This window comes from Camelus ferus, chromosome 9 (assembly GCF_009834535.1).
Source record: "Camelus ferus isolate YT-003-E chromosome 9, BCGSAC_Cfer_1.0, whole genome shotgun sequence".
In the NCBI taxonomy this organism is placed as follows: Eukaryota; Metazoa; Chordata; class Mammalia; order Artiodactyla; family Camelidae; genus Camelus; species Camelus ferus.
Window position 1 is genome coordinate 30,540,152 of NC_045704.1, and position 13,836 is coordinate 30,553,987.

General features: G+C 53.8%; 1 protein-coding gene across 2 annotated transcripts in view; it reads right to left on the reverse strand.

The window, feature by feature from the left end:
- ZNF423 (zinc finger protein 423) overlaps positions 1-13,836 on the reverse strand; it is a 314,357-nt gene that overhangs the window by 243,285 nt on the left and 57,236 nt on the right. For both annotated transcript variants that reach the window (XM_032486262.1, XM_014558254.2), the window contains one exon: positions 10,216-10,275. In XM_032486262.1, the coding sequence (XP_032342153.1) occupies positions 10,216-10,275 (60 nt within the window). Of the gene's footprint in view, positions 1-10,215; positions 10,276-13,836 lie in introns of those variants that run through there.

Below are 13,836 nucleotides of genomic sequence, written 5' to 3' on the forward strand. Positions count from 1 at the left end.
GAGCGTACAACAAAGAAACCAAAGAAAGGAAGCCCAGAGAAAGGAGGGCAACCCGGACAACCTGGGCATCCACCTGGGTGGGGAGAACTGTCCTCATCCTTGAAAAGACACATCCCAGAAGCAGCTCCTCCTGCCCACTTGCAAGCCTAGGAGTGTGGATGGGTGTGTGGTGCGCGTGTGTGCACGTCTGTGTATGTGCTAATGTTTGTAAGCGTGTGCCTGCGTGCCCTGCAGGCACGTGTGAGCAGACACATAGGCATTGTGTCTGTGTGCATGTGTGTGCGTGTGTGAGGGCTGCAGGAACACAGGTGAACGTCTGTATATGTGCACCATGTGAGGGTGTTTACGTGTACCTTGTGGGGGGGGGTGCAACATGTGTGCGTGTGGATGTGTCTGCACACGTGCTTATGTTTGTGAGCATGTGTGTGCACACATGAGCATGCACACACAATGACTTCTCACTGTTGAAGCACACTCTCAGGCTTGTCAGCATCAGCAGTCACTCATTCCCCCGCTAGCCCCGGTGGCCTGTCACTAGTGGTGTGTGACTGCCATGACCTCTGTAGGGCTCTTACCACATCCTCAGGGGGGTCACCCCACAGAGACAAAGTACATCAACACTGAGTCCCAGTCACTGTTAATTAGCAACTACAGAGTGGGCCCTAGACTCAGACCAAACCAATCCAGGTTCAAACCTCTGCTCTGGCCTGGACTAGCTGTGAAAGCCTGCACCTGTCTCTCAACCTCCCTGAGCCTCAACTGCTCATCTGTGAAATGGGGATGATGCCACTTCTCACCACCCGTGGTTCAGGAGAATAAATGAGAGACACATGTCAGGTACACAGCCCCCCGCCTGGCTCCAGTGAAAGCTCACTAGATGGTTGGTTCTTTTCACTGTTACTGTTATTACAGTTGCTTATAATTAAAGTTCCTGAAGATATAACAGTGAGCAAAGCAGGCACTCCCCTGCCTCTATAAGCCTGAAGGGTTTGCAGAGCGTTTAGCCTGGGAAGCAGAATAGCAGGAGCAAAGATTTCTCCTCTTTACTGGATTCGATACCAGTCTGAGGTGTTAACTACTACCAAGTATGGCCAGCAGCCATCAGTTAAAGCAATCAACCACAACAGAGGTAAAAAAAGAATTATCAATGTGGTGCAAAATAATGGGTTTTTGAACCAGACAGGCATCAGCCTAATATACACGTGTTGAGAGAGAGAGAGAGAGAGAGAGAACATGAGCGTGTACCCACACCTGCCTGCACCCTCAAGGATTCTAAGGGAGTGTCAGCTAAGATGACAACAGCCCCGTGGGCTGCCCACAGCCTACAGCAGGACAGTGGCTGACGCACTGCTGACAATACCCAACCCAGGAACTGGCCCTCAGATTGCCCGCCCAGGAAGCCAGGAACAGCCAGGCGGCACGATCGAGGCTGACCTTGGCCATTTCCTACTGGGCGCCGACCCATGGCTACACGGTGGGTGCGTCGAGCCCCACCCAGCGAAGGAGCTTGATCATATGACAGCCTAAGGGCTTCCATCTTTCAGCACAGACCCTGCCCACCCACCCCCGCCAAGCCCCAACCCCAGCCCAGCCTTCTCCACTTGGGAAACAAGCCTCGCCCCACCAGCCAGGGTCAGCATGAATGAGGATGGTCTTGAGAACTCAGTCCCACCCTGACCCTGCACAGGGGTGAAGGCTAGAGCGCCCTGCCCACTGTGGCAATGCCTAGATATAGCCAGTTGAGACAAAGGGAAGAAAAAGGGAGGGGCCCGTCCTTGTCTGTCACCTGCACAGATCCAGGCTCAGAGCTAAGCTCCAAGCCAAGCTTCCCTCAATCAATAGCAAGAATAAAAGTGCAGGGTACCAGGTGCCAACATAGGGGGCTAACGCTAACCCACGTGGATTTCCTCCTATCATCCTCACAATGGCCCTAGGAAGCCGACTAATTATCCCCATTTCAGATGAGGACATGGAAAGCACAGAGAGGTTAAATGACTTACTCAAGGTCACACAGCTCACAAGCATCTTGACCTCAAATCCAATTCCTGCTCTTAACAAAGTGAACAAAAATCTGGCCCTGAACTGCCAAGTGCAAATACAGATGAAGAGGCAGAAGTGAAGTTCTCCACCTTGGTAAATATTTGCTAGGTATCTGCCAGTTACCAAGCCAGAGTTGGGCCCTTGGAGCACAGTGAATCATACACGGTCACTGGCTGAAGGAGCTAGCAGAGCTGCGAGGGAACTGGGAGTGAATGGAAGGAACCTCATAACCAAGCAGAGGGCATGAGGGCCAGGATTAGGGCGGCACCTGAGGCTTAGGGACAGGCACAATTATTAGGGCCCGGCTATCACAGTATACTGCCTGGAGGAGGTGTCATTTAGGTTGCTCTTTGAAGGATAAGCTCCACAGGCAGAGGGCCCAGTCAGAGGTCAAGAGGAGCCGGCAAGACGGTTTAACTCATCAGACCCACTAAGTCCTCACTACTCAGGGTAGTGTGTGGGCCAGCAGCTTCCGCACCACTCTGGAGCTGGGGAGAAATGCAGACTCACAGGCCTTACCCAGAACTGCGCAGTTAGAATCTGAATTTTAACAAGATCACCAGACTTGCCTGCACATTCAAGTTTGAGCTGAGCCAGTATAAACCACACCTGGGCAACACAGAGAGACCTCCCCCCAAAGTCAAAGGGAACAAAGTCATCATCACGCCCACAGGTTCACACCCATATGCACACTTGACGTGGCCCTGGTTTATAGCCAGGCTTCAAGTCCCCCCCAAAACTGCTGATTCCTACTGTCCACCAGTGGGGTCCCAGATCCTCTGGGAGCCTCATTACTGACGCCCCCAGAAAAGCCCAACAGCACCAGGACAGGAGAAAGGGGACACCGGGCTTGCTGGAGTGGACAGCTCCAAATCAGCGAGGCTGGGAGCAGGCGACCTCACTGCAACAAGCAAGGGTACCACGGCAGAGTGGCTGCTGTGCGCCAGCCTGTGGGTACAGGACAAATGACAGAGTCCCTGCCTGAGGAAGCTCCAAGTCCACCCAGAGAGGCGAAATCAACAAGACAAGCCCCGCTCCATGGCTTCACTGGAGTGAAACCATCAGCCAGGCTGCGGGGAAGGAAAAACAGAGTCAGAAGAGAGACACCACACACACACGCACGCACACACATACCCTGGGCACCAGCACACACGTGCACACGCACATGTGCACAGCAGACACACCACAGAGGAAGCGATGTACAGTGCAGCCCAGCAGGGGCCCCTGGCTGGTCCAGAGCCAGAGGAAAGGGTGGGCAGGAAACGCCACATCCCCCTTGGAGAACAGGTCCAAGTCAGCCCCAGGAGCCCAGGATGCTGCACAGAGGGGTGCAGAAGCCTGGGGGCTGCCATGGGTTTGAGTCAGGGCCGCAGCACCTGGGCACACTCACACACACACACACGCACACGAGTGCACGCCTCCATGTGCACACAGGGCACAGATGCCCTACCTCGTGGACTGCTCACCATGGTAACAGAGTGGCCACCTCTCAGCTCCAGTCACCACCTGAAGGTTTCTGAGGCCTCCTGTGCTGGGGAAGCAGCTCTAACAAAGGCGCAGCCCCGGCCAGCCTGGCCAGGGGGTCCACAGAGCAGACCAGCCGGCGCATGCCTGCCGCGCTCCCCCGGTGAGCTCGGGGCCACCGCATCTTCCTACCCAGCCTGCCTGGCTCCACTTAGCTCAACTCCCCACAGACGCCCCAACCGAGCTAATGAGAAACTCCCCAGCTGGCCCCATATAAAAACGCATTTCATAAGTCTTTAAAATGCTAGGAAATTCTCCATCTCTTTAGGACTTTTCTGCTCCTTTAAAACGTCCCCTGATCCTCGTCGAGGAAATGACTGGGTTGGGGGCTCAGGGACAGGAGGTGGACAGCACCAGCTGAGCCAGCAGGGGGCCAAGGGGCACCTGGCAGCTTCTGTCATCGGCCCCAGGGTTAATGGGGAGAGTGGTCGGGATACTGTCACTGATAAGCCAGGGTAGGATGGTCACTAGGGAAAGAACTCAGGGTGAGGGGGCCGGGGGAGAGGTAGAGAGAAAGAAGAGGGAGTCAGCCTTGATTTGACGATTGAAAGAAAAGTTGAAAGTTCCTGGGAGCCCCTAAGAAAAACTCCAAAGGGAAAAAAGACCACCTACACAAAGATGTTGGTCATAGCCTTGTTTATAAGAGCCCAAAACTGAACATAGTCCAAGTGTCCAGCAGGGGAGGGGCAGCTCAGAAAATGAATGCCCATCCGCCCAGTGACCCCGGGGTAGCTGCCAGGAAGGAAGGGTATGTGGGTCCAGGGGTTCCAAGAAGCTCAGGGCTCCTGGGGGCTAGACAGAGCCCACCAGTGCCCTCACCCTGCACTTCATCTAGAGAGGAAGCTTTCCTACACTATGGAGCTGGAAAAGGGGCCAAGAGAAATGTAAACAGCATGTGTGCAGAAGCGCAAGGTTGTGGGTGGAGTTTCTGTGAAGTAGTTGAAATAATAAATATGTGCTCTAGGAAAACACAAGCGGGGTGGGGAGGCAGCTCAGAAAAGGGTCAGAAGTGCAGGCTGGGCTGCACAGAGGGGCCTCGACTCCCTGCAGCAAAAGGTCCAGTCTTCCAGACATTTCCATCCACTTCAGGGGTCGAAATGTGGAGGTAAAGGGCTGCCAGGGGAGAGGAGGTGGCCCCTTTGTCAGGGGTGGGGACACTGACCACTCCCCCTAACCCATGGCTTACTCAGAGCCCGACTAAAAGGAAAATGAAGGGCTTCCAGCATCCCGCCCCAAAGGCCCCCACCCAGACACCCAACACCCAGATGCCACTGTGATCTCCCCTCTCTGAGCAGGTCTCAGCTCCTGCAGCCCTAACACATCCTCCCCCTGCAAACTGCATGCAGGCCCCACACCCGGGGATGGTCATGAGGGGCCCGGGGGAGGCTGGCTGGGGTCAGGCGGGTGGGAGTCTCTACAGAGAGCCTGACCCACAGTGTCTTCCAGGCCTGGCCTTTGAAGATGGGAAATGTGCACAAGGCCTTCAAAACATGTACTTCTCCTTCTGGGCAGCAAACCAGAAGGCCTGGCCCTAGTTGGATTCTTCCACCCAACCCAGGAAGGACCTGGCACTGAGTTGACCACCCCACTCCCCAAGCCTCTGGACCCCCTCTAAAATGTAGAGCCTGGACCCACATTCTCACAGGCAGATCTGCCATTTACAGTTTAGGTGCTACTTTTATGCCTGAGCTGCCTGGGTTCAAAGCCCAGCTCTGCCACTTCCTGTCTGTGTGACCTTGAAGCAAGTCACTAGCATCTCTGTGCCTCGGTGTCTGTATGTGAAAAGCACTGAAAAGGAGGACTGGATCCTAGAAGTGGCTCGTAAATGGGAAGGATGGTTCCATTAACCAGGACCACGAGACCCATCACGTGGTGGGAAGACCTGAAACTCTGATCACACCAGTAAGGGCTCAGACGGCTGGGCCATCGCAAACAACTGATTATATTGAGTGTTTCTCTCCAACCACAAGTGTGTGTGTCACCACACCAGAAATCAACCTGGCTAACCTGCCCAGGCATTGAAAATGAATATCTGTCAACAAATTGACAGTCTCCCATCTCCAGCCCACCCCGAGACCCTCCTTCCACTGCACCCCCAGCTTGGTCCAGAGCAGCCATGTTGGAAGGAAGCCCGACCTGCCCTGAAACCTGGCCCAGGGAGGTGGGAGGTCCCAGTGAGACTGGGACTATTGAGACAGTTACACAAAGATGAGTCCCTTCAGCTCCCAGCTCAAACTCAGTGATCTGGGGAAGGGAGGCAAAGCTCCGTTTGGTTTGACTGGTTCCCTGAAAACCCACATGGTAGGCTTACGATCATCCTGCCTGCCACTCAGATCTCATTGCAAAAGGCTTGAGGGAATACAGAGGAAGCTCCTAAGGGAAGACAGGCCTCCTCCCCAAGCTGGGCCAGGCAGGTGGGGGGGGGGGGACAAAGAGGCCTGGAAAGTCAGGCCTAAGCAGTGGCCCCTTGGTAAAGACACACATGGTAGCCTTCTGCTGGTGGCCAGGCTCAAACCAGCTGGCAGAGGGACTTTCTTTGGCCTGAACAGTGTTTTTCAAATGCATGAATTGTCAAAAATGAGATACCACTTTACATCTAGGAAGGCTAGAATCCACCAAAAAAAAAAGAAGAAAAAGAAAAAATACAAGTATGAGTGAGATGTGGAGAAACTGAAACCCTCATACTATGTCTTAATAAAGCTGCTTTAAAAAGATATGAGCTGATGGAAGGGATAGCTCAGTGGTAGAGTGCATGCCTAGCATGCATGAGGTCCTGGATTCAATCCCCAGTACCTCCATTAAATAAATAGATAAATAAACTTAATTACCACCCCCCCAAAAAAAGATGAGCTGCTAATTTTTTAATCTGATGATTTCATATGAAAATCCAGCTTTCTGGCTTCTCTTTGAAAAACTCAGATGATGGGGGGAATCTGGGCCCAGGTGTCCTGGCACACCAGCTGCCCCCATAGCAGCCCCTCCCCAACCGGCCTGCTCACCCGTGCCACCAGCCCACCTCGAGTGGGCCTTTGAGTGTGAGACCCCTGCAGGGCTTTCACAAGGACTCTCACGTATCTAAGGAGTTTGAGCTTGTGGCCTGGCGAGGTAGGGAGAAGAGCTTGGGAGTGATCTGTGAGCCCCCCTGAAATCATACACAAAACACTCTGTGTGTTTAGGAAGAGAATCCACACGCTTCTTTCCATTGGATGTGCAAAGGCATCTGTGATTCAAAACAGGTTAAGAATTTCTCCCTCCCCTGGGCTCCGCTATCAGCAGCCCTGTGCTTGCCAGCAGAGAGGTGAGAGTGGGCCAGCGCGCCCTCCTACCGTGGCCCCCTGGCTGGACAGGAGAATACTGCTGTGAGCCGATCACTGCTCCCCTCCCTGCCAGGCCAGGCCGGGCTCTCCATCACTGTCAGGGCCTCAATTCAAAGGCACAGACAGAGCAGGCCAGGTTGTTCCTGGGGGCGGTGGCCACAGGGTCCCCACGGGCACAGGAGGCCACTGTGCATGCCGCTTCTTTATTGGAGTTCTCCATCATGTGCCCAGAGCCAGGAAAAGCGGATGAGGGGAAGCTCGCACCCCAGGCAGGCTGGGCCCCAACGAAGCAAGCTGCCCTGTGCTCACAGCTCTGCAGTGCTGGTAAGGTGCTCTCCGCTCACCCTCTTCACCTCACCCTGCACTGCTCTGGTCTGGTGAGCCCAAAGATCCTCCGTGGCCACCTTGGGCCCTGTTCTGCTGGGGACCTTCCTAAAGCCCCCACAACACCTTCAGGGCTCCGCACAGCTGTCCACCTGCCAGTGCCAGGCAGTGCAGCAGTTAAATCCCAGGCTCTGGCTGCAGGAGGACCTGGGTTCAAGTCCCTGCTCCTCAGCATCCTGGCTGGGGACCATGGATCCGCTACTGTGCAGCTCCAAGCCTCCTTCCCTCATCCACCAAATGAGGATGGTAATTCTCAGTAACAGTGCCAAGGGTGGCTTGGGGAGGCTTTGCTCCCCCATAATCTTCCTTGGCACCTGCCCCCATTCTCTGATGCAGCCAAGTGACATTTTCTCAGCTTAATGAAAAGCGTTATACCAAAGCAGCATCAACCAGGCCTTTGGCCCTGTCCTCTACCAGATGGCGGCCCCCAGTCCAGCCCACGGAGAAATTCTGGAGTTGCTGCTGGAAACAGCACCCACCTCACAGGGTTGTCATGATGGCTCAATGAGACACTGGAGGTAAAGGTTTGCTCCGTGCCTGGCACATACTAAGTAAGTGCTCACTAAACGTCCACGCCCCATGTCCAGGGCTGCCTCCCAAACCGACTTCATCCTGCCACCCAGGATTTGAGCTATTTTGTAAACCCCGTGCTCAGGGAATACAAACTGACTTTAATAGCCCAAGGCCAACAAAACTGGGAAGGAAAATTTATCACATGCGTGCACTGTAAAAAAATCATCAGCAATGGGCCAAAGCAAACAAAACAATCCATTGCCTGGCTGTGGATTATCCAATGCCCGGGAGGTTCTGCCCTCCCTTCCCCGTCTCCGACAGACAATCCGAGGCTGACTGGCACCGTGGAGTCCCTAGGGCCCAGAGGGGCTCATGAGGAGTCGTGCACCTCTTTCTGCACACACGTGTGGGGCGTGCTGGGCTCTTGGCTGGAAACTGGCAAATCCCACAAACTTCGTCACTCCCGAGTGCCCCCGAGAGGCTCTAAGGCTGGCCTTTCCACTGCCACATCAGAGCACCGCAGCCCGCAGGCCCCCTTGGCATCACCCCTGCCATCTGCAGACCAGCCTTAGAGATGCAGCCTGGGTGCCTGACACCCCCCGCACAGGGCTCTCCGTCCACCATCCATCGCAACACTGACAATGCCTCCTTGCACCCTGCTGCTGTCCCAGCCTGTCCTCATTGCCTCTGGCACCACTAGGAAAGCAGCTGGGAGGGAGGACCTTATACGGACACGACCAGGCTGGGCGCTTTCCCAGTCTGGGGGTTCAGAGCACAGTGGGGATCCTCTTCAGAGCTGGCGGCAAGCCTGAGCACATGTACACCCACATCTGCTGGGGCGCCTGGATGAGGTGTAGAGCTTTATAACCTCACTGTGTTTCCTCTAACCATGGGGAGCGCATCTCTCCCACACAGAAGGAGACAGGACAGGGGCCACACAGCCCCTTCCCCTCTCATACTCAGTGTGGACCCCAAGGTCTGTCCTAACTCTGAACTCTCCCCCAGAGGATTTGAGCACCTCCCCATCCTGGCTTCACACAAGGCCCCTGCCATGGAGGGAGCCCCTGTCACCAAGGGCCAGGCACTTGCAGACACAAAAGCACCTAAGCCTGGGTCAGCCAGGACCCAACCAGGACCCTCCAGACTCTCCAAGAAGCACAGATTCTAATGCAAAGAGCACTGGACCGGGAGTCCAGGAACCTGGGTTCGAGTGCTGGCTCCCCATCCCCCCCTTCCACCCAATCTGTACCAGCATTTCCCAAATTTCAGTCATCTGTGAACCATTCTTTACGATTTTTGCCGAATCCAACCATTATGACTTCAAACTTTGTCAACTCAATTTTCTCACTTAAATAACGTCCACATCATCTTAAATCACATGAGCCATAAAATCAAAAATTCAATGTGTTAAGTGTTTATATGCTGGATGCCTACCACCACGTTTTTGGAACTACTGATGCAGAGCATATCTCCCTCCTGGCCTCAGTTTCCACATCTGAGAGAGATGCAGTTGGACTGAATGACTCCCTCAGAGGTCTTCTCAGGCCCAAGAGTCCACAAGCCTGGACTGGCTCCGGCTCCCCCATGGAGCCAGAGCCAGCTGGTCAGGATCCTGGGACAGGGGACAAGGCAGGAGAGCCGGGTGCCTACCAGATAGGGAGCCGGGGCCAGCGACCAAGAGAGGTGCTGGCTGGATGACCAGCAAACAGGAGAGCCGGGACCTCCTCTCAGGAGTTCCTAAGGACCCCAAGCCAGATCCAACCCCAAGCTCCATGGGCAGCTCCAAGTGACCGAGCCTTACAGTGAGAGAGACCTCATTCATCCACCTCATCTTATAGCTGGGGAAACTGAGGCACAGAGAAGGAAATTATGTGAGGGCAGAACTGAGCCAAAAACCCAAGCCCTCTGTCAAGTCGCCCCATCAACCCTGATGGCCACAAACCCCACAAGTCTGACTTCCCCCTATTTCCTCCCCATGGAGGTATGGGCTCTCGGGTATGCCGGCCCAACAGTGCAATGCAGCCCCTTCCAGGAAGGGAAATAAAGGAATTCTGATTTCTACTACAGTTTAAACATTCCATTACAGTGGCTTTTATGCAATTAGACTGGAATGAACGTGCAACGACGCCCATGGCAGAGAGCTTCAAAGCCCACGTAGTTGGGGAGGGTGGGGGGGTGGCCCATCTGAATGTACCCATGAGACGGAAACATGGCCCCCAGGGGATTAAGGGCATATTAGTCTCCGTATGTAATAGATTTTATTGACCATATGGAACTGATGGAAAAATCATGTTGCACAGGGTAGTCTGGACTGGAGACAGGAATGTGACAGGGAGAATTTGATTTCCATAGCCAGCTGGGTGGCTTTCTGAGTTCCTGAGCCAGCCCCATGGGGACCCCCACCAATTCTCCCACCAGCCCCCGGGCATTTATTTACCTGATGCTGTCACGGAGGAATCCCAGGCCAGCGAGAAGTCCGAGGCCTCCCCCTCTTCAACTGAAAGAGAGAAAAGAGACGGGCCTGTGAGTTTTGAAGCTGTGCAAACAGGTCATCGGAGAGGGCAGTGGGGCACAGGGCAAGGAGGAAGGATCATTTTGGGGGGTCCCCGTAACACCCACGACAAGGGGCAAAGGGGTGAAGCCGACAAAGAGGCCTCTGCTAGTTTCACAGAGTTGTGAAATAATCAGAATAAAACATAAATAGCAAACAAGTGTTGTATCAGTATGGTTTCCCCATCCCTGTGCCCCAGGCAGACATCACAAATCAATCACAGCACACTGCCTCAAACCAGACGCAGCATTGGAATCTCTCTACACAGTGCCACAGGCCGTTACTACCTATAATCAGAGTATTCACTTGACATAAAGCCATCTGCCACTCACAGGAATAGAACGAAGATTCAGACCTCTCCCTGATATCTCCAGACATCATTCTCCTTGGACCACCACTAAGAATATGAAGGCTTTCTTGATTATTCCAAGAAACAAGCAAGGTCATTCATTCTCAGAGGTTGGCAAAGCATGGTGTGCTATTCTCTACATTGAGAACTGACCCACAGACAGACCTCAGGATACGTGGTCAGCAGTCCTGGGCCGGTGGCATCAGAAAGCAACTCACCTCTCCACCCCACCCATGAGCCCACAGGACGAAGCTGGGAAAGGATGGGGTGTCCCCACCACCCCATGCCCCGGCATGCAAGAGCCCCGGTGGAGGTTGAGGCCATGCATTAGGAGAACATGGGAGAAATTCTATACAGCATAATAAAGCTCTTTTCCTGGAATTAATCCCAGTCTGGGGCATGTAGTAATATTAAAGCCGGGTTATGGACTTTGTAAAATGGAACTTTGTTTAAGCCAAAAATGTGCATACACAGTATTTTTCAGATTTAACAGGCTCTGAAGTTCTACACACACACAGGCTGAAGCCAGCACGTACCACCCAGTTCTCTTTGCACTATAGCTGTCTCTACAAGGGCACATGCTGTGAGCCAGACCCTGTGCTGTGAGTGTGTCTAATCCTCGTCAACAGACTTTGAGAGGTGACGTGATGTGCCTGAGGTCCTACAGGTAGGAAGAGTCCATGCAGAGTTGGGGCTGAAACTTAGGACTGTCCGTCTCAAAGACTGCTCCTGAAACCCCCGCTGACTGGGACACAGAAGATGCTCTCCAGAATCCCAACAACTCAGGACCGGAAGGCAGCTACACAGCCTGCTGGGCAGCTGAGCAGTGAGTGAAGCAAGCAGGCTGGCTTGTGGTCAGACACTGGGTTCAAATCCTGATTCTACCTCTAATTAGCTGTATGACCTTGAGCAAATTGTTCAACCTCTAGGCTTCAGTTTTCTCATCTCAAAAACAGAGATTAAAAATGGTACCTAAGCCACAGGGCTATTGGAAAGATTCCATGGGATGATGTCTGTCGTCTGCTCGGGTGGGTTTGGTGCCAGAGCTGGACCAGCTCTCGGAGTCAGCTATTCCTGGCCTTACCCCCTCATAGAGCCTCACAGGGCATGTTTTCTTTTAACCCCCAGAAACAGCTCGCCCAAGAGGGCACATCCTGAGTGACATGCGCACACTGGCCGAGTGACATGGGCACGAATGCACTCACCCCACTAACATCCCATCCCCTGGCCCACGTTTTGTTTTCTGAAGGTATGACTACACCGCCCTTCGTACATTCCTGATGAGGGAAAGTACTGCCCAGCCCCGCCGCCGCCATCAGTGAGCTCAGGCCGAGGAATGCTGACCAAGGGCTCTCTCTTTCCCAAGTTTGCATCCTGAGGGTAGAAACTCAGAATCAAGACAATGAAATGCAGAGCAGATCTGAGCTGGGACCGAAGCTACTTACAGCTGGGGGATCAGATACGCGTTCTGGTAAATATGAATCAAGACCTCGCATCAGACAAGGAGCATTTGTTAGCGACTTTCATTGCCACACCTGAAAATCAGTTTCCTTCACATTTCACCATTTACTTACATTAATATATAATACATATTGCTTCTATTAAGAGGTTGCTGCCAATATGTAAGGTCATCATGCCGCCATTCCATAGGACACCTCCAACAGTGCCTGTGTGGGTCCCTGGACCTCATTAACCACAAGGACCAAGACATGAAGGCATGAGCCTAGCTCTCCCTTCGTCCCCAACGTACTCCAGGTATGAGGCAAAGAGCCCCCACACTTGGGTTCACTCCACGTTCTTTGGTTGGGAAATGTGACCTCCCAACTTATTGAACTGGAGGATGTCCCCAAGATGCCAAATCCTTCCCTCCCTAAGATCTGGCTTCAGCCATCATGGGAAGGAGAATGAGAAAACGTTTGCTACTACTTTGGAGCTCTTGGGGGGATTCAAGGCACAGTTCCCGGGGGCTATAGGCCTGCAGAGTTGGGAAAAGGGAAAACGAGGTTGGCTGCCTGGGGAAGTTCAAAGTGGCAGACATCACTCCGGGCGACTGACTGCATCACACACTGGCATCTCCAGAACCACATCCCTCACAGCCAGGAGCCCACGGATCAGCTTGCCGAGTTACATGGGCATGAATGCACTCATCCCACTAACATCCCATCCCCTGGCCTACATTTTGTTTTCTGAAAGTATAACTATACCATCCTTTGTACATTCCTGATGAAGAAAAGTACTGCCCAGCCCCACCGCCGCCATCACGAGGCCCTGTGCTACCCAACCCTGCAAACGAGCGGAGGCTCTCCTCGCCTCCAGCCGGCCTCTTCTGTCCAGTCTGGTCTCTTCCACAATAAGATGACTGGCAGGGACAATGGGCACAGAGGCAGAAGGCCTCCCCTACAGCTGGAGCCAGGCACTTGCTGGGGGCAGCGGAGCCCACAGCGGCAGCGGCATTCTCTGGGGGCCCGAGGCATCCCTAAAGGGGATTTCTGCTACAGAGGCCCCATGAACACCAAGGAGTGAGCATCTCAGAGGCCAGAGTGGACAACACGCTAAGGGGCTGCCCAGTCAGCCAGGGGAGCTAGGTGCTTTCTAGAGACTTCCCCAGACTCAACCTCCAACTTTTTAATTTATAAGATACTTGGCACCGTGGGGGACAAAACACACCCCTCCACCCTGCCGGGTCTCAAAGGGAACACAGGGACATCCACTCCTGTGAATGATGGGCATTTGTCAACACACGGTGTGTGCATCGGGCCAGTGTGTCCACAAAGGGAGAGAATATGGGGGTCAGTGTGTAAACACAGGGAGGGGGCACAGAGTGAGTGTGAACATCCAGGTGGGGGCGTGGCAGCAAGTGTGTACACACGGAGAGGGGACATATGACAAAGTGTGTATGCAAGGAAAGGGGGCACAGGGCCTGCGTGCACACTGCAGAGTGTACAGAGTGTATTCACCATGGTTCCTGGGATGTGTTAAGAAAGATTCTGAGGCTCTCTCAGGGCTTCAGCCAGATCAAAACCCTGTGTTCTCTCTCTGCTCTGGGGCCACAAGTTGTAGCTGGCTGATTGCCCCATGGGTGTATACACCTGTGAGCCCCACCAGATGCTGCCTCCCAACTCAGCAGCAGGCTCCTAAGTGACCACAACCCCCCAACT